Source organism: Bos indicus, chromosome 11 (genome assembly GCF_029378745.1).
Source record: "Bos indicus isolate NIAB-ARS_2022 breed Sahiwal x Tharparkar chromosome 11, NIAB-ARS_B.indTharparkar_mat_pri_1.0, whole genome shotgun sequence".
Taxonomy (NCBI): Eukaryota; Metazoa; Chordata; class Mammalia; order Artiodactyla; family Bovidae; genus Bos; species Bos indicus.
The window spans coordinates 44,297,412-44,314,883 of NC_091770.1; the positions used below are offsets into that span (position 1 = coordinate 44,297,412).

Below are 17,472 nucleotides of genomic sequence, written 5' to 3' on the forward strand. Positions count from 1 at the left end.
GGTGATGGCAGTGGTCATGGTGATGATGGAGGTGGTGGTGGAGGTGATGATGGAGGTGGTCATGGTGATGATGGAGGTGGTGGTAGAGGTGATGAGGGAGGTGATCATGGTGGTGATGGAGGTGGTGGTGGAGGTGATGATGGAGGTGGTCATGGTGATGATAGACGTGGTGGTGGAGGTAATGATGGAGGTGGTCATGGTGATGATGAAGGTGGTGGTGGAGGTGGTGATGTCGGTGTTCATGGTGATGATGGAGGTGATGTGGAGGTGATGATGGTAGGTGGTCTTGGTGATGATGGAGGTGGTGGTGGAGGTGATGATGGAGGTGATCATGGTGATGATGGAGATGGTGATGGCAGCGGTCATGGTGATGATGGAGGTGGTGGTGGAGGTGATGATGGAGGTGGTCATGGCGATGATGGAGGTGGTGGTGGAGGTGATGATGGAGGTGATCATGGTGATGATGGAGATGGTGATGGCAGTGGTCATGGTGATGATGGAGGTGGTGGTAGAGGTGATGAGGGAGGTGATCATGGTGGTGATGGAGGTGGTGATGACAGTGGTCATGGTGATGATGGAGGTGGTGATGGCAGTGGTCATGGTGATGATGGAGGTGGTGGTGGAGGTGATTATGGAGGTAGTCATGATTATGATGGAGGTGGTCATGGTGATGATAGACGTGGTGGTGGAGGTGATGATGGAGGTGGTCATGGTGATGATAGACGTGGTGGTGGAGGTGATGATGGAGGTGGTCATGGTGATGATGATGGAGGTGGTCATGGTGATGATGGAGGTGGTGGTGGAGGTGATGATGGAGATGGTCATGGTGATGATGATGGAGGTGGTCATGGTGATGATGGAGGTGGTGATGGCAGTGGTCATGGTGATGATGGAGGTGGTGGTGGAGGTGATGATGGTGGTGGTCATGGCAGCAGCAGCATTTTGAACACTGCACCAAATCTTGTAGCCAGTTTGTCACCTGTTATTCACCCCCTCCGAACCACTGTATTGAGTTAAGAGGAGATAGAAAATAAGAATATACCCAAACGAGAGCACTGGGCATTAGTCTATAAGAAAAAGGAAATGCAGAAAGACCCTCCAAGGGAGAAACAAACTGAAAGTGAAAGACCCTTTAACATGAGGAGCTATCTTAAGCTTGCAGAAAATAACCTCAGTTCAGATATGTTGCTAGGGAGCCTCCAATTCCACCACCATCTCTGCTGTTGACTGACCCCACCTCCAGTCTCTCCAGGTTCTGGTCTTTGGTTCAGACACACTTCTTGAGCTGCAGACTTCTGTGTCCAGGTATCTGTCTGACAAGCTCTGACACAGAGGACCCATATTTGTCAAATGGGTGAAAAAAAAAAAAACCCCGTCTTAAGAGTGAGCTGTCCACATGCTTTCGTGTGGAGAAAGGCCATAGAGGAGGCCAGGGGTCAGAGCTCTAGGAGGCCTCCCTGGGTGTTGCCTCCCCCATGACAAGCTCTCACTGACAGCGTCCACTCCCTGCTGGACCCCTAGGATGGGGTGAGGTTCATGGTGGCTTCTACCCGCCTGCTCAAGAGAGGGGAAAGGGAGCCTAGGAGCCCCCCAGGGAAGCAGGTCTTTGGGAAGAAGCTACGTCCCTGTGGATGTGGAAGAAGATTCTAGAGGTCCCATCTGAACCTTAGTTTTGTCTTGGGCTCCTCATCTTAATCAACCTTTGAGGAACAGGAGAAGAAGGAAGAAAGAACTAGGGAAAGTCACAGTATAGACCAGAGCATGAGAAATCTAGGCTTTACAGAAAGACAGGGCCCCAGAGCTCTATGTGAGCACCCGGCATTGGATCGGGAAAGCTGCTGAAGCTGCTGAACAGGCATTCACACCCCCATTCGCCCAGGACAGGCCAAGTGAGCCCTGAAAAGAGAAACCCAACAACTGGGCGGTTCTGTGCACCACAGGCCCCAGAAACCAGTGAAGGGTCGAATTCAGGCCCAGTTAGAGGATGCCCAGAGGGCTCCCGGAGGAACATGCTGGAACCTTGCAAACCTGGTCTTGGGGCTGTTCAGCTCATCACACCGCTGGAGCTGGGCACTGCTCAGAGGCCCCTCCCCTAGGAGGGGCCTCTGAGCCAGAAAGATAGAGGGGAGTTGCAGGGTGGGGAGCAGCCTCACCTGGGAGCTTCTGTGTGGGAGCCTTGGCCCCGTGGACCCCTCCCCCACCTCCCTGAGGTGCCCAGCACAGGCTGTGGGGAGGGGTCAGGAGCGACCACCATCGCTTGGAAGCTGTGGGGGGCTGGCCTGGCACCCTGAGCAGGTGTTCCTGCAGGTGGCTCCCAGAGCAGCAAAGCGTGCATGTGAGAGCCTATGTGTAAACCTGCCTGGTGTGGCTCCTCTGGAGGGTGTTCTGAGACTGGCTAATTCCTGTTTACAAGATGCACAGGGTCTGAGGATAAAAGGCTCTTGAGGAAGGGCAGGCGGTGATGGGCACAGTAGGGTTGCTGATGGTCCAGCCCTCAAGGCTACAGTCCCCCCAGCCTCACCCCCCTGTCATGGGGCCAGGTGCACACAGCTGATAAACAAGAGATTAGAAAACAACCACAGAGAGACCCAGCAGAGGGCAGAGAGTTTTCATCTTGAGTCGTATGAAGGGACAACACCGCCAGCAGCTCTTTACTCACCGACATCTCCTGATGTGAACACCTCGGGTGTTTATAGGATGCGGGCCCAGAGAGGCAGAGTCCTCTGGGGGCTGGGGGACCTCAGTGGAAGCAGGCACAGACCTTTGGAAAGGCCCCAGGGGTGGCAGGGTCACGGCTGGCAGGCTGACATGGCAGGAGGGAGCTTTCTGGGTGTGAAGTCTTGTGGACAGCCATACTTGAACGCCTTGACCTTCTGGTAGAGAGATACAGCCCCATCGTGAGCTCACCAGGTGTCCTCACCTGAGGAGGAGGCAGGTGACTCTGGTTGTGACCTGGCTGCATCTCAGGCCCTCTGCCCTGACCACCCTAGACAGGGCCAAGGTCTCTGCTGCAGCCACGCCCTCCAGCCAGCCCCACTCCATCCCAGTCAGCAAGTGTCCAGCTCTTCCAGGAGGTCCTGGGAGCTCCTAGACACCCCTGCCCATAACTCTGCCCAGTTGCAGGCTATACCCTTGTGGGGGGGCCACACCTCCTTCTTGGGGCATGCCCCCCACCCCGTGCCTGGCTATGATGGTCAGAGAATAAGCCGTGGAACGGGCCGCTCACCTGTCTGCTCTGTCTCCCCCCTGCCCCGCCTGCACAGCTACTACATGCTGGAAAACAGACCGAGGAACATCTATGGCCTAGTATGCTACTCCTGCCTGCTGGCACCCCCCAACACCAAGGAATGTGAGTGTCTGCCCCGTCCAAGGTCCTGATGCAACCCTGACACCTCTCCTGACTTGGGAGCCGTAAGCTGGCTCCGGACAGCGGGGACACAGAGATGCTCCCGAGGGCCGGCGGGTGGGCAACAGGTCCCTGGGAGCGGGGGAGGGTTGGGTGGTAGAACTACACATCAGACGGGGGCTGACACCAGTTGAGGGACCTCTGTGAGCCTGAGTTTTCTGGGGGCGCTAAAATCTGAACCATCCATCTCTCACGATCCTTGCAAACACCCACAGCACCAAGGTGTTTTGCTGAGAACTGCAAAGCGCTCAGCAGTTGTAAGTTCTCACACGCAATGTTTCAACATGTGTTGAAGGGAAGCCTGCAGAGTGACCACAGGGCACGTGACATAAACACTGAGGCCCTCGGTTTGGCCTCACCTCCGGCTGCCTTCTTCCTACCCTAACTCTGGTTTGATGCTCGTGGGTGCCTATTTAGGAGGAAGGGCTGGGGCCCCCTGCTTCAGAGAAGGTGGCAGATGGCCTCCTGTGTCTGTGGTCGGGAGACATGGATGAGGTGGGACAGGTGGACAGATGGAAGACAAGACGACTGGGAGGGAAGGGGGAGTCCGGTCCAGCACTGGGGCCCCCCTCCCACTCACGGGAGTTCCAAGGTCCACACGGGGGCCCTGCCCTCCTGGTTCTCCATGAGACCCTGCCCTCCCCATCTTCTCACAGTATCTTGTCGAGGAGACAAGACTCTTAGGAGGGCCTGAAGCACCAGGAGGAAGGGAGGAGGGCAAGAGGAGACAGTGGTGCCTTTCCTGCTTTGAGATCCTCTGGGAGAGATGCTCCGGATGGCAGGGCCACGGGCAGCGGGGGCTGTGGGGCAGGACTGATGCCTGCATGGAAGGCATTCCCTCCCTCCCAAAGTCCTTAAACAGATGAACCTGAGAAGGACAGTTTGTGGGTCTTTAAAGCGGAACATTCCCACCCAGCAAGACGCTCAGTTCAGTCGCTCAGTTGTGTCCTACTCTTTGCGACCCCATGCATTGCAGCACGCCAGGCCTCCCTGTCCATCACCAACTCCTGGAGTTCATTCAAACTCACGTCCATCGATCATGCTAATTAATTCATAAATTAGAGGAGGCCCAGGCTTCCCTGGTGGCTCAGTGGTGTAGAACCCGCCTGCCAATGCAAGAGACACAAAAGATGCAGGTTTGATCCCTGGGTCAGGAAGATCCCCTGGAGGAGGGTATGGCAACCCACTACAGTATTCTTACCTGGGAAATCCCATGGACAGAGGAGCCTGGCGGGCTGCCGTCCATGCGATCACAAAGAGTCGGACAGGCTAAGCAACTGAACACACAGAGGCCTGGGGCTGCCCACAGGACGTGGTGTGGCCGGCTTCGATCCTGTCCCAGGGAGCTCTGGCATGCAATCCTGTCCTGGAAGACATTGAACACCCCTACCCACTAAGGATGGAATGTGGGGTTCATGCAGCTCCTCCCCATGGGCCTTCATCTAAAAGGTCACGGGGCCTGTGTCCTTATTCAGGCAAGACCGTGCTAGACACCCGCAGCCAGAGAGCTCTCAGCCTGGGAGGAGCCCCCTTCTCTCCTTCAACATGAGGCCCATTGTGTGGAGAGTCCTCGGCTCAGCCCATAATTTATGGCTTATCTAAAGAACAGCCCCAGCCAGGCCCCCAGGAGTGAGCTCACAGGATCTGGTCCTGAAGGAGGTCAGCAAGGAAGTGAGGCCGAATTCAGGAACCTGGAGTCCCACTGGCAACCTTGGAAGTCACCTGACCTCTGTTTGTCCATCTGGGAAATGGGGCGATTCATTCAGTGAAGCTTCACAGGCCGATGTGGGCAGTGGAGCCTGCTTGGGTTGTGGTCTCCAGGATGGGCTCTGCCCCTCCCTCTGCACTCACCTTCCATCCTGGGCTCCTGCTCAAGGGTCAGCAGACAGGCCTGAAAGGCTGACTGTGACCAACTGACCAGCTGCCAGGAGGCCCACTCTAGGAAAACCAGGGGTCAGTCAGGTCTCTGGGCCCCGGGGCTGCCCACCTGGGCCCAGTGTCAGGGGTCTCGAGCCCCTCCCACCTGGATGCTGCCTCTGGTTGGACGTGATCACCTGGGCTGGCCCCCTGAGAAGTCAGCCCCCCAACACCCCAGGTTGCTGACAGTGGACCCTAAAGATCACAGGAGAGAGTGTGGCATGGACCCCACATCTCAGGGCCGGAGCGGCCAGGCCCCGAGAAGATGTCCTGAGGCCGGAGCCCTGGGCTGCTCCCCCTTCCCGGTGTGCCGTGACCATTGGAGAAGTGCAGGGTGGGGCCTTGTGACAGCGTCTACTCCTGGGGAGATCCTTGACTGGGCACAGCTTTCTCATCCACCTGCCCGTCCAGCGTTGTGGGCAAGAAGGTGCCCGAGGAGCCCGGTTCAGGGCAAGTTCATCACCTGACGGCCTGTGGGCTGCATGGACAGGGCAGCAGGCACCTTCCTCTCGGGCCGGGGTCAAGGAGGGGCCGTTCCAGGGAAGGAGGCCTGGAGCCAAGTCCAGGAGCACCAGCCAGTCCGTCCTCACGCCCCCTAGTGGTACCATGAGGAGGTGACGCCTGGGCCCCCACGGCCGGCTGAATTCCAGCTGTTCATGAGACTGAATTTCTCCGCCAGTTGTGCACATCTACTGCTAGCTCCTGTCATGGGCATAGCAGCAGATCCCGGGGCCCGAGATGCATCCCCTGTGAGCAGCCAGGTCCTGATGGCTCTGCTATTGCCTCAGCCTCTGCACCAGGGCCACCCTGTAAGAATCCATAAAGTGTCTTTAAAAATCCAAACTGTTACCTACATGGAGGAGCCCTGGTTGGACTCTAATACAAACCATTGCCCACAGCCTGCGAGGGTTAACAGACCAGGGGCCCTAGTGACTCCTGCATCCAGCCCTGTGCCTGGTACTCAAAGACCCCAGAGGACAGTGGATGACAACTCACTGCCCCCCACCCCACCCTACCCCCAGCCAGCTCCTGACTCATCGCTGCTGAGTAGAACTTGCTCTGTTTGCAGACAGACCTTGTCTGGGCTCTCTGGCCTCGCCCACCCCTGTTACAATATGCCTCTCTTTGGTCCTTAAGAGCTCCTTCCTTCCAAGAGGAAGCCTTGTGGACGGGGGACAGACCTGGCGACCACCCAACACCTAGGGACATTCTCACCTCAGCATCCAGCCCAGGAGACATGTGCTGGATGGACCAAAACCCCTGACACTGAAGACCCATGCCCAGTGAGCCCTCACAGGGCCGCGCAGGGTCCAGCGGGCTGTCCTGAGGGCTCCCCCCACAGAGGTGCCCCCAGCCACACAGCATCCTCCACTGTCAGATGTGCTCAGGGCAGGCCTTGTGTCTGATCCCCTGGGTCCGTGAGGAGCTCAGAGCTGCACAGGCAATGCCAGCTGGAGGCCCCTGGGAAACCACAAATCGGGGCAGAGGCCCAGCTGCCACCTGATGGGGCGCAGGCACCCGAGGGCACAGGGATGTGTCACTGTGTGCCAGCCCTGCCTGTCGGGGGCAAAGGCGTTTCGTAAGCCTGGCCGCTGGCAGCTCTGGCTGTCTCTAGACCACAGGCCCGGGCGCGTCTGTGTCCCCAAGCCTGTCACCGCCCCATGGGCAAGCCCAGCCGAAAGGGACAGGAACAGACAGAGACGAGAGACACCCACACACAGAGTCCATGGGCGTTTGTTTTCCTGAGATGCGGCTTCAGCTGCCTTAAGTCCCTCAAACACACAGGTCGGCCTGGTTCCCAGGGAACAGTCTGCTTTTGAGAGGAAACTGGCTGGTGCTTGAAGCTGCCCTGAGAGAGAAGGCAGAATCAATTCAGTCCCGCTTAAATCTCATTTCAGTTATGAGATGCGTCGTGAACTGGGGGGTGGGGCGGGGGAAAGGCTCTGGACACGCGCGGGAGCCCAGGAGAGGAGGAGAGACTCGCCTGGGGTCCCTCCCCACACCGCCCCACCACCTGCTGTCGCCTCACTGCAGCCTCTACATGGGCTCTGGGCGGCCCTGGCAGCTCAGCGCCCCAGGCTCCGGGGGGTGTGAAGGGCCCACCATGGCCCCCACGCCCTCAGCCCCGCCCTCTTGTCAGGAGCGCTAAGACTCACCCAAAGGCCTGCCCTCCGCAGGCAGGCAGCCTGGGGAATGGGCCTCCCTGCTGTGTGTGGAGAGCTGGGGGCAGCCCCGACAGTGACGGAGGGCAAAGGGCAAAGGCCAGGTGCTCAGAGGGTGAAGGAGCTGGGCTACAGGAGCCAAAATCTCCAGCCAAGACGCCTCTGGTCCGGACATCAGACCAGCTGGCAGCATTCCAAGGATGAGCAAGGCCACCCTGGTAGGGGAGCATGGCTGGGGGGACTGTGTGCCCCCACCCCCAGCAAGGCCATCCTGGTGTGGGGGAGCATCTGCTGGGAGGGCCCCGCCCCGCCCCGCCCCGCCCCGCCCCGCCCCCTCAGTGCTCGCCACACAGTTCATTTTCTAACAGAAGCATGGTCACTTGGCGGCAGTCCCCAGCCTGCCATCCTTCCTGGCCTCCGCCCTCTGGTATCTGTAGTTTCCTGCTGGCTTTAAAAGGCGAGAAGATCAGTTCCCGGTCTGCTTGCTGGACATAGACAGAGGTGTGGAAGATTCAGCCGGGAGTCTCCCCGCCACCACCCCTGGAGCTGTGATGTAGAAATTTGCTCTCCCCAGAGGCCCCAGGCACTGCCCAGGTCCAGGTCCCCCAAGGCAGGGGGGCCGGCCTTGGACATGGGGCTCACTGTCCCCACTCAGGCAAACCTGTGGCACGAATGTCCCCAGACCCAGAGAGAAAAGCAAGACAGGAGGAGACATGAGAACAAGACCTCATGTGCTAGGCTGCTTCAGTCACGCCCGACTCTTCACAACCCCATGGATGGTAAACAAAATGAGATCCTCCCTACTAACCCCAAACCTCAAGTCCTGCCTAAGAAAGGCCCACCATCGGGCGACTTGATAGGGCAGCCTGCCTGTGGCTCCGCTGACCACAGAACCAGATTCCAAGTCACCCTTGCTGGGAGACACCTCTTACAATGGAGCTGAGTTTATGAATCACGGTTAAAGGGAAGGAAACTTCATTTCTGTTCTAACACCACTTGGTCACAACTATTTTGGAAACTTCTCAAAGGAAAATCCTGGAGAAAAATCCATCAAAATGTCAACTCTAGACCTCAAGGCTGTGGGTGAACCTTTCGCTTCTCTCATGTTCTGATGTTTTCCCAATGTTTGATCGTGAGTGTGTATTAAAAGTATTAACACTCCATTCCTGTTTGATTAATGGAAGGAACCGCTCTGGTGTCCCCCCAAACTCACGTGCACACCTGCCCCTCACCTGCTCGTGGGGACCAAGTCTGAATCTTGGACTGAGCAGGTGTGACCCCATGTGTCCAGTGTAAGAAGCAAGGAGCTGGCAAGGTCAGGGGCTCTCGGGGATGAAGGTACTGCCGGCCCAGCCCTTTCCTCATGAGGATCTTCCTCATGAGGACTCTGGGTCCCTGGAGCCAGGGCTCCCCCTGCAGCCTGCGCTCTGTCTCCAAGGCTGGGGCAATGGGGGTCTCTTGAGGGACCCACGATCGGTCACTGCTGTCCCTGCAGGTGTGGGAGCCTCCTCGGGAGTTTCTGCCAACTTCCCCCGCACGCCTGGCAGCAGCACCCTATCCCCGCCGCAGCTTGCCCACAAAGGTAAGGGGAGCACAGGTGCCGGCCCCAGCGGGAGATGGGGGTGAGGGGAGACAGGCGACTAGCAGGACGGGACCTCCCACCTCCCTCACTTCCCTCACGTGACAACCACACTGGGAGTTAGTGATTTCTCTGTGAGAGGGGACCAGTCCCTCCACAGATGTTGGGGTCACGGCGACCACGTTGGTGATCCGGGCACACGAGGTAGGGGCTGGAGGGACGTCAGCCCCCTGGGCTTTGGGCCTGACTCAGATGAGCCTTGATGGCTTTAAGTAAACCTGCTGACCTCACATTTTACTCACCCCTAAGTCCTCAGGGGTGGGGCTGCAGGGCCCTGGCCTCACTTTCTCTTGGAGCAAAACTGGGTGCTGGGCCCTCCCTCGCAGTGCTCCCACTCCGCCCGGCTTGAAAGCACCTTCGGGCCCAGGTCTCGGGCTCAGGCACCTTCAGAGTCCCAGGGCACAGCCTGCCAGCTGGACCCTTGCCCTCATCCATGGGGAGCATCAGGGCAGGGCCTCTGCTGAGGTTCTAGACTCACTTCCTTCAGGACAGAGGTGGCACCCCACAGACGAGGGGAAGACACCAGGCCCACTCAGATCTGCTTCCAGACACACCCCACCTGGGTGGCGGGGGACACGTGCCCACTGCCCACTTAAAGCGGGGAGACTTCCTTGAGGTCCAGACACCTGGATGGGGTCCCTTCCATTTGGGTGGGGGGCTGGATCCTGCTTCGTTCCCTCAGAGAATCAGGACAGGTCTCCCTTCCTAGGGAGATGCGGGCAGGGCGCTGAGCAGGGGAAGAAAGGGGAGGTCCCCATGCTGTCTCAGCTGGTGGGCCCTGATCACACAGAGCCCAAGGCCGCATGAGATGCTGGAACCAGCCCGAGAGCCTACCCTTGGAGGTGATGCTTCTACCTGGCTTTGCGGGGAAAAAGTCTTGGACTAAACTGTCTTCAGGACAGTTTAGCTCGTGGGCCCCCCTTCCTCCAGTCCACTTGCTTGGTACCCAAAGAAACAGAACCAATGTCAGACACCCAGAGAGCACCCTCAGGGTCTGCTGCTGCTGACCAGCGTGGGCTGGACTGGTGGTCCCGATGTGATGGCCAGAGCAGGTGTACAGGGCTCAGTGCTCGGGCGAAGCTGGGGTTTTGAATTCCAATGGTCTGCTGGAGGGTTTGGTGGCAGGGCCCCTGCTTACCGGGCCACAGCCTGGCGGGGCAGGGGGGCCTGATCCCTGAGGCATGGCCTTCTCTCCCGACCACAGCAGAGCTCTCAGGCCAAGGACACCTGGCCACCGCCTTGGTCATTGCCATGTCCACCATCTTCACCATGGCCGTCGCCATCGTCCTCATCATCATGTTCTACATCCTGAAGGCCAGGCCGTCCGCCCCAGGTACTGCCCCGCCCCCCACACCCCTCACCAGCCCCCTCCCCCTGATGCCAGCTGGCCACTCATGCCCCCTGTCCCCTCAGCCTGCTGCCCCAGCGCCCCCGTGAAGAGCCCAGAAGCCCCCGTGAGCGAGGAAGAGGAGAAGAAAGAGGCCAAAGGTGGGCAGCAGCCCCTGGAGCCCACAGTAGGAGGTGGGGGGCTGGAGCATGCCCCCCAACCCCTAAGGAGGCCGGGCCCTGACCCCCCCTCCCTCCCACCCCCACAGACAACGTGGTGATCTTCTCCGAGAAGGACGAATTTGAGAAGCTGACGGCGGCTCCAGCCAAATCGGCTAAGAGGTGAGTCAGGGAGGCAGCCCGGCTGAACTGGGGGGGGTCTTTGGGGTCCGAGCAGGAAGGGGAGCTGGGCCTGTGGGGGACACAGGGTGGGGGCGGTGGCCCAGGGTCCTCAGTGCCCACGCCCCTGCCTGCTCTGCCCTGGGACCTGAAACCACTGGCTGTTGGCTCCGTGTCTTGGCCTCCAGTGGGCACTGGGTGGGGCTGGGTCTCTGTCACCTAGTCACCAGCACATACGGTCCTTTGTTCTTGAATTAGTCTTCAGCCAAACCACAGGAAGCAAGCAGAGTGCCTATAGGTTGTTTTTCATCCGAGTGGAATGATTTTGGGGGCATGACTAGGGCCATGGCCTGGGCAAGGGACAGGGTGTGACTGGAGCCTACCTCCTGTGGGTATCCCGAACCCCTCTCCTTCTCAAAGCGGCTCCCCCTCACTCTGGGCATCTGCCAGACCTGGTGCTGCGGGAGCCCGTCTGCCCGGTGCAGACTTGGGCCCACAGAGTGGCGTCTCTCCACCTCGCAGTCTGTTCCCGAGCCTTTAGGGAAAGCAGAGACAAGCTAGGGAAAGCAGGGACAGGTTTCTGCACCCACGGTCACCACCCCTGGGGCAGCGGGCCAGGCTGACTGGCACGGTGCCCTTTACCATGGTCCTGTCTCTGCAGCGAGAACGACGCCTCATCAGAGAAGGAGCAGTTGCTGAATCGGAGCCTGGACAGCGACGAGGAGCCGGCCCCAGATGGGCAGGGCCCCCCGGAGCTGTGCCTGCTGTCGCTGGTCCACCTGGCCAGGGACAAGTCAGCCACTGCCACCCGGGCGGCCGGGGTAAGGCCTACACCCAACTCCCCCACAAACGCCGCCTTCTGCTGAATGCACCTTGCCAGCTCTGGGGGTTTCTCCCTTGGGCCCCAGCAGAAGACAGGTTCAGAATCTGAGACTAAAGACAGGGAAGTTAGTTCTCTCGTCATACAGCTTGAGAGAAGAAATGAAGAAATAGTGAGCCAAGAGAAAAAAAGGTTAAATTGCCGGGAACAGCACAAGACAGGAGAGTCCCTTGTAAATGTACTGGAATAGGTCCAACCAGACAAGATGCACATGTGGGCACACACATGCACATGCGCGTGCACACACACACACAAGCCTGCTGCCCAGAGGCTGGGCGTGCCCCGCATGGGGGCCAAGGTGCGCCAGGGGGGGTCACTGTCCCCACCTGGGCCTGTTAGCTCTGCTCCTGGCATCACTGCTCATGGTGAAGGTGCCCAGTTGGAGTTGCTGTGGGGTCTTGACAGGAATACGCCCTGGTGCCCAGTTCACTGACCTCTGGGGGTGGGGGCTGTGGAGTTGTCCAAAGAGGGTGGCTCCAAGGGGCCTTGTGCACCCGCCCCCCCTGCCAGGCCCCCAGCTGCCCGCCCTGCAGGGACAGGGCTGCATAGCTCTGTGGCTGTGGAAACCCCACCCCTACCCCCTGGTGAGCTGGGCCGGAGGGTCCGTCCTTCTGGAGAGAGTGAAGCCAGTGAAGCCGGATGTGGCCTCTGGTTGTCTGTGAGTCTGAATGTCCAGTGGAGCAGAGAAGCCCCGTGGACACTGAGGGCGCCGAGCCGGGGAGGGCTTTCTTCTGTGAATGTGACTGACGTTCTGGCGAGAATGTAGCTCAGCATTTCTGACACGGAATCAGGAAGGGCCCCCGCTGACATGGAGATGGAAGACGTGGGCCTGTGCTGCTGACACCCACTTTGTGAAAATTCATACTCTCTTAACTTTTTCTGGGATTCCCTGGTAGCTCAGTTGGTAAAGAATCTGCCTGCAATGCAGGAGACCCTGGTTCAATTCCTGGGTTGGGAAGATCCCCTAGAGGAAGGCATGGTGACCCACTCCAGTATTCTGGCCTGGAGAATCCCATGGACAGAAGAGCCTGGCAGGCTGCAAAGAGTTGAACATGACTGAGCGACTTTCACTAACTTTTTTCACAGATTCAGAGTCGAAGGAAGAAGATACTGGATGTGTATGCCAGTGTGTGTGGTGTTGTGGAAGGTAAGGGGGGGTGTGGGGCCTTGACTCCCCAGGGACCCTCCAGCACTCTGGGTGTCCCAGGAGAGGCTGAGAAGAACCGCCTTCCAAGTTGCTCATCAGCTTGGGTGGTGGGGACTAGGGGCAGGCCAACGGAGGTGTGGAGGGACGTGTGTTTCAGTTTATTTTCTCTCTGCTGTTCAGGTGGGTGATGTCTGTTCTGCCGTCCAGCTCACTAACTCGTCCCTCTTCATTCTGCCATGGAGCTCATCCACTGAGCTTTAATCTTGATTGTTACCTTTTTCAGTTCCAACATTTCCATTTGGTTCTCCTTTACATTTTCTATCTTTTGTTAAGGTATTCTATTCTTTTTTCATTTGTTTCAAGTATGTTTGTAATTACATGTTGAAGTACTTTGATCACAACTTCTTTACAATCCTCGCCAGATGACCTAACATCTCTGTTATCCTTGTTTTTTATGTTATCCTTATTTACTATGTGGTAAGCATGGGTTTGGACTTCTTTACAATCCTCGCCAGATAACCTAACATCTCTGTTATCCTTGTCAGCATTTACTGATGGTCTTTTTTCATGCATTTGAGGTCTTCCTGGTTCTTGGCGTGATGAGTGACTCTCTGTTGAAACTGGAACAGTTTCACATGACACTCTGAGACTCGGGGTCTCATCTGAACCCTCTGTGCGTCTGCTTTCCTCTGACATACCTGAGTCAAGGAGGGGTGCCCCTGTCACTCCCAGGTGGCTGTGGATCTTTGAGCCCAACCTGGGCAGGAGTGTGGGTAGACATCCACTGCTCTGAGTGGTCTCTACCAACACCGTGGTGGCAGGGAGGCCTGTGACCAGCTGCTGGATGAGGAGAAAGCCAGGGTCCCTGCCTGGCCTCCCGGGGTGGACGCCTAGGCTCCTGTCCCATTTTGCTGGCATTGGAGGGAGCGGCACCAGGGTTGTCCTATGGCGTTTCACTGTATGAAGGCAGATACTGTCTGTTTTCTTCTTGCGAAGAGAGCATTCCACCTGTGCTGGTTGGTGGGTTTTCAGCTGTACTTAGAAGGAGGAAGAGGGGAAAGCGTGGAGTGAACACTTCCTGGTTGAGTCTAACATATAGCAGGGTCCAAGGACCGCTAGGGCACTGATGTGGCTCAGGTGACCCATGCAGGACTGTCCTTGGAGCACCTTTTAAGAATGACCTTGGTCCCCTAAAGGGACCTGATACTGGGAGGGTCACCTGACTAGGTTGGCTGCGTCCGATGGAGCTGCTGGGGTCAGGGGAATGGACAGGCTTCGAGTGTGGCTGGCAGTGTCCCAGGAATTGTTCGCCTGAAGCATGCATTCTTTGTGGATTTCTGCAATTTGTGTTATATTTTACGATTTTAAAAAAGGTTCTATAAATCCTGTTCAAGGGTGTCACACTTCTGCTGACGTCTGACGTGGCTCTTTGTCCCTCAGGCCTCAGCCCCACGGAGCTGCCCTTCGACTGCTTGGAGAAGACCAGCCGGATGCTCAGTGCCACGTACAACTCGGAGAAGGCGGTGGTGAAGACGTGGCGCCACCTGGCCGAGAGCTTTGGGCTCAAGCGGGACGAGATTGGTGGCATGACAGACGGGCTGCAGCTGTTTGACCGCATCAGTACGGCCGGCTACAGCATCCCCGAGCTTCTCACCAAGCTGGTGCAGATTGAGCGGCTGGACGCTGTAGAGTCCCTGTGTGCGGACATCCTGGAGTGGGTGGGGGTCCCGCCACCTGCTGCCCCGCCACCCCCTGCATCCTGAGCAGGGCCGCAGTCCCCAAGGCTAGGCTGTCCCCTCTGCACACCAGGGGCACCTCGCTGGTCCGAGGAACAGGAGGACACAGGCCTGTCTCCCAGTCTAACCAGATAGAAGATCCGTGTGGACATGAGGTTACACTGGCCTCACCAGGTGCAGTGGGTCTGTGTGCATCTATCTGGCCCGCCCCACTTGCTCCTCCATGGATGCGGTTGGCACTGCCCGGCGTGCACCAGCGGTGCCTGGAGGACACAGTGAAGCCTATCTGTCCTGTGGGGAGTTCACCGCCCCAGGGGACATATTTTTCTGGAAGACCGCACACAGCCCAAGGGGGTGTGGGAACGGGGGCACAGCTTGGGGGAGCTGCTTCCCTGGGGGGGGGTGGGGGCACCCCATGAGGAACGCAGCTCTGAGGTTGGGAAAAGGCTGCAGAGGCACCACGTCCTCCCGCTCCAGGCTCAGTGAGGGTCTGCACCGCCTGCGGGACCCCGGGCTCACTGTCCCCGAGGCCCTTCTGCCTGCAGGATGCCTGCCTCCCACGGATGTCCAATCAAGGGCAGCCTCCTGGCTTCACTCAGTGCTGCACAAATCCAGCCTCAGGACCCGGGGTCCCTGAACTGCCTCTGCTTTCTTTCTCGAGCGGACTGGACCCTCTGGGGCAGTAGTGCTCAGGGACACAAGTTGTTTGCTTCAAACAGAAATGAGGGGTTGGCTCTGCTTGGAAAGGGAAACAGCCATGGAACCCTCAGGCTCCAGAGGGTCTTGGACAGGGATGTGCCTCGTGGGCCTTCTGAGCCCCTCAGGGAACGTGGGGTCTGTAGCCGTGGGGACCTGGTCTGCTCGTGCCAACAGGGGCCGATTTCTTCCCCTCCCAGGGCTCAGTTTGCTTCTCTTCTGCAAATAGGTTATTCTGTGATTCTAAGTCAGAGAAAGTAAAGTTGGGGTGAGCAGATCTGAAGGAGGTCTGGAGACCATGCCAGGCCTTCCATGGATGTGAGTGCACTGTGAGCTGTAGGGGAAACGGGAATGAAAACAGAACTGAGTTCTCACAGTAACTTTAAGTATCCGGCAGACACTGAGAGAGGGGCTTAACAGCTTTGTTCTGGCAAATTCTCTGAGGACATCTGCTGTGGCCAGAACCAGGAACCAGGGGTGATCAGGCAGGTTGAGGGTGTTTAACTGTGAATTCTCTGCTCAGCCCCCAGGGACAGACCTGACCCTGTTGTTCCTAAATTGAAACCAGTCTCTGGCTTATACTTTTGTGAAATGACAAGTCCCATGACTGACAAATGCTTCTGGGGAGGAAACCAGGTGTATGCGGAGGGCGGCACGCAACCTCCGGCCCTGAACGCAGAACATGTGGCCATTTAACACCATTGTTGTCTGTGGTGTCGGCCTGCTGTGCCCCTCAGGGCACACTCACACACAGCCTGGTTACCCTCAGTCCCCGTGGCCCCTTGGCACAATCCCGGCTCTGTGCTGCTGCTGCTGCTGAAGCCACCTTCTCTGAGGCTGCGGACGTCAGAGGAGGTAGAGCGGGCGGCCACAGGGCCGGCGGTGCCAGGCCTGTCTTGGGGGCTCAGCCCGCCATGTGCAGGGAGTTTGTCCTGACAGTGACTCAGTCCTTCGTCATCTGCTTACCTGGAGACAAACCCAGGCAGGAACCACTCTGGAGGGCTTGAGCCTACATGATGGGTTCAGATCACTGAGTCTACAAGGACTCTCACCGAGCGAAGCTGGGCTCCCCCTGCTGTCCTGTATGGCCACAGCCACTGTTCCTGCTGAAATAAACACACTCAGAAATCACCTCGGCCAGAGCTGTGGGCCCTGGCCAGTGGAATCTTCATTGTCAATGTTTGTGTCTAGGTCTGTTTATATAACTTATTATGTTTTACAATTTCAATAAACTAATAACAAGAAGACCCCTGGCTTCCAGGGATTGGCTGGGGGAGGGGGTGGGGGCGGGGGTTGGGGGCGGTGTGGGTAGGCAGGTCTGTGGCTCTGCTCCTGGCTGTCACCTGTGTGTGATGTGCTATGGGAGTCCCATCTGGCTTTGTCCCCCCAACAAGGGCTGCCTCCTCATCAGTGGGAGCCAAGGGGTTGGAGCAGGAGCCCAGGCGGGCACTGCCGCTCCAGTGATCACTGTCCAGCCAGGCTACCCGGCGGTTCCCTAACTTGGGGACGTGAAAGTCGCTCAGTCATGTCTGACTCTTTGCAACCCCATGGACTGTAGCCTGCCAGGCTTCTCTGTCCATGAATTCTCCAGGCAAGAATACTGGAGTATTCTCTAGTTCCCTTCTCTAGGGGTTCTTCACAACCCAGGGATTGAATTCTTTACTGTCTGAGCCATCAGGGAAGGCCTAACTCAGGGAAGACCAGCTCTAAAGAGACAGCAGGACAGGAGGAGGAGGCCTGAGAAGGGGACAGAGGAGGCGCCCGTGGATACCACAAGGGCAGGGCACTGCACGAGGACCGAAGGGGCTCAGGGAGTTTTGTGATGACACAGCAGAGGGCCCACGGCGGGGCGGCAGTGACAGCAGGTAAAGACCAGAGGGACAAACAGAGCTTTTGAGAATTCCTACAAGACAGGACCTGTGCCTTGGTGCCACCAGCAAGAAGATAGCTCACCCTGGCAGGGTCCCTGGTGTCCTGAGACCGTAGGGCCTGAGCATGGCCAGCAGATGCCTGGGGCGGCCACCTGCCTGCCGTCCTTTCTGCTGCCTAGGGTCCTCCCACCTGGAATCTCCTCAAGAGTCCTGTGCAGGGTCACCATGCCTCTTGCCCCCATACTCAAACAGAACCTATTGTGTGATCACGACACACACACACACTGTGTCCTGAACCTGAACACGGCAACCCAGAAGCTGTCAGCACAGGCTCATCTAGATGAATAAACTGT

General features: G+C 58.0%; 1 protein-coding gene across 2 annotated transcripts in view; it reads left to right on the plus strand.

The window, feature by feature from the left end:
- Nucleotides 1-16,493, plus strand: part of EDAR (ectodysplasin A receptor) — a 52,297-nt gene extending 35,804 nt beyond the window's left edge. Inside the window, exons 5-12 of one of the 2 annotated variants that reach the window (XM_070798749.1) lie at nucleotides 3,264-3,349; nucleotides 8,981-9,067; nucleotides 10,329-10,457; nucleotides 10,538-10,612; nucleotides 10,720-10,792; nucleotides 11,451-11,610; nucleotides 12,756-12,816; nucleotides 14,257-16,493. In XM_070798749.1, the coding sequence (XP_070654850.1) occupies nucleotides 3,264-3,349; nucleotides 8,981-9,067; nucleotides 10,329-10,457; nucleotides 10,538-10,612; nucleotides 10,720-10,792; nucleotides 11,451-11,610; nucleotides 12,756-12,816; nucleotides 14,257-14,579 (994 nt within the window). In that variant the 3' untranslated portion in view covers nucleotides 14,580-16,493. The remainder of the gene's footprint in view (nucleotides 1-3,263; nucleotides 3,350-8,980; nucleotides 9,068-10,328; nucleotides 10,458-10,537; nucleotides 10,613-10,719; nucleotides 10,793-11,450; nucleotides 11,611-12,755; nucleotides 12,817-14,256) is intronic. The other variant, XM_070798751.1, reaches the window with a different exon arrangement.
- Nucleotides 16,494-17,472: the final 979 nt, after the last annotated feature.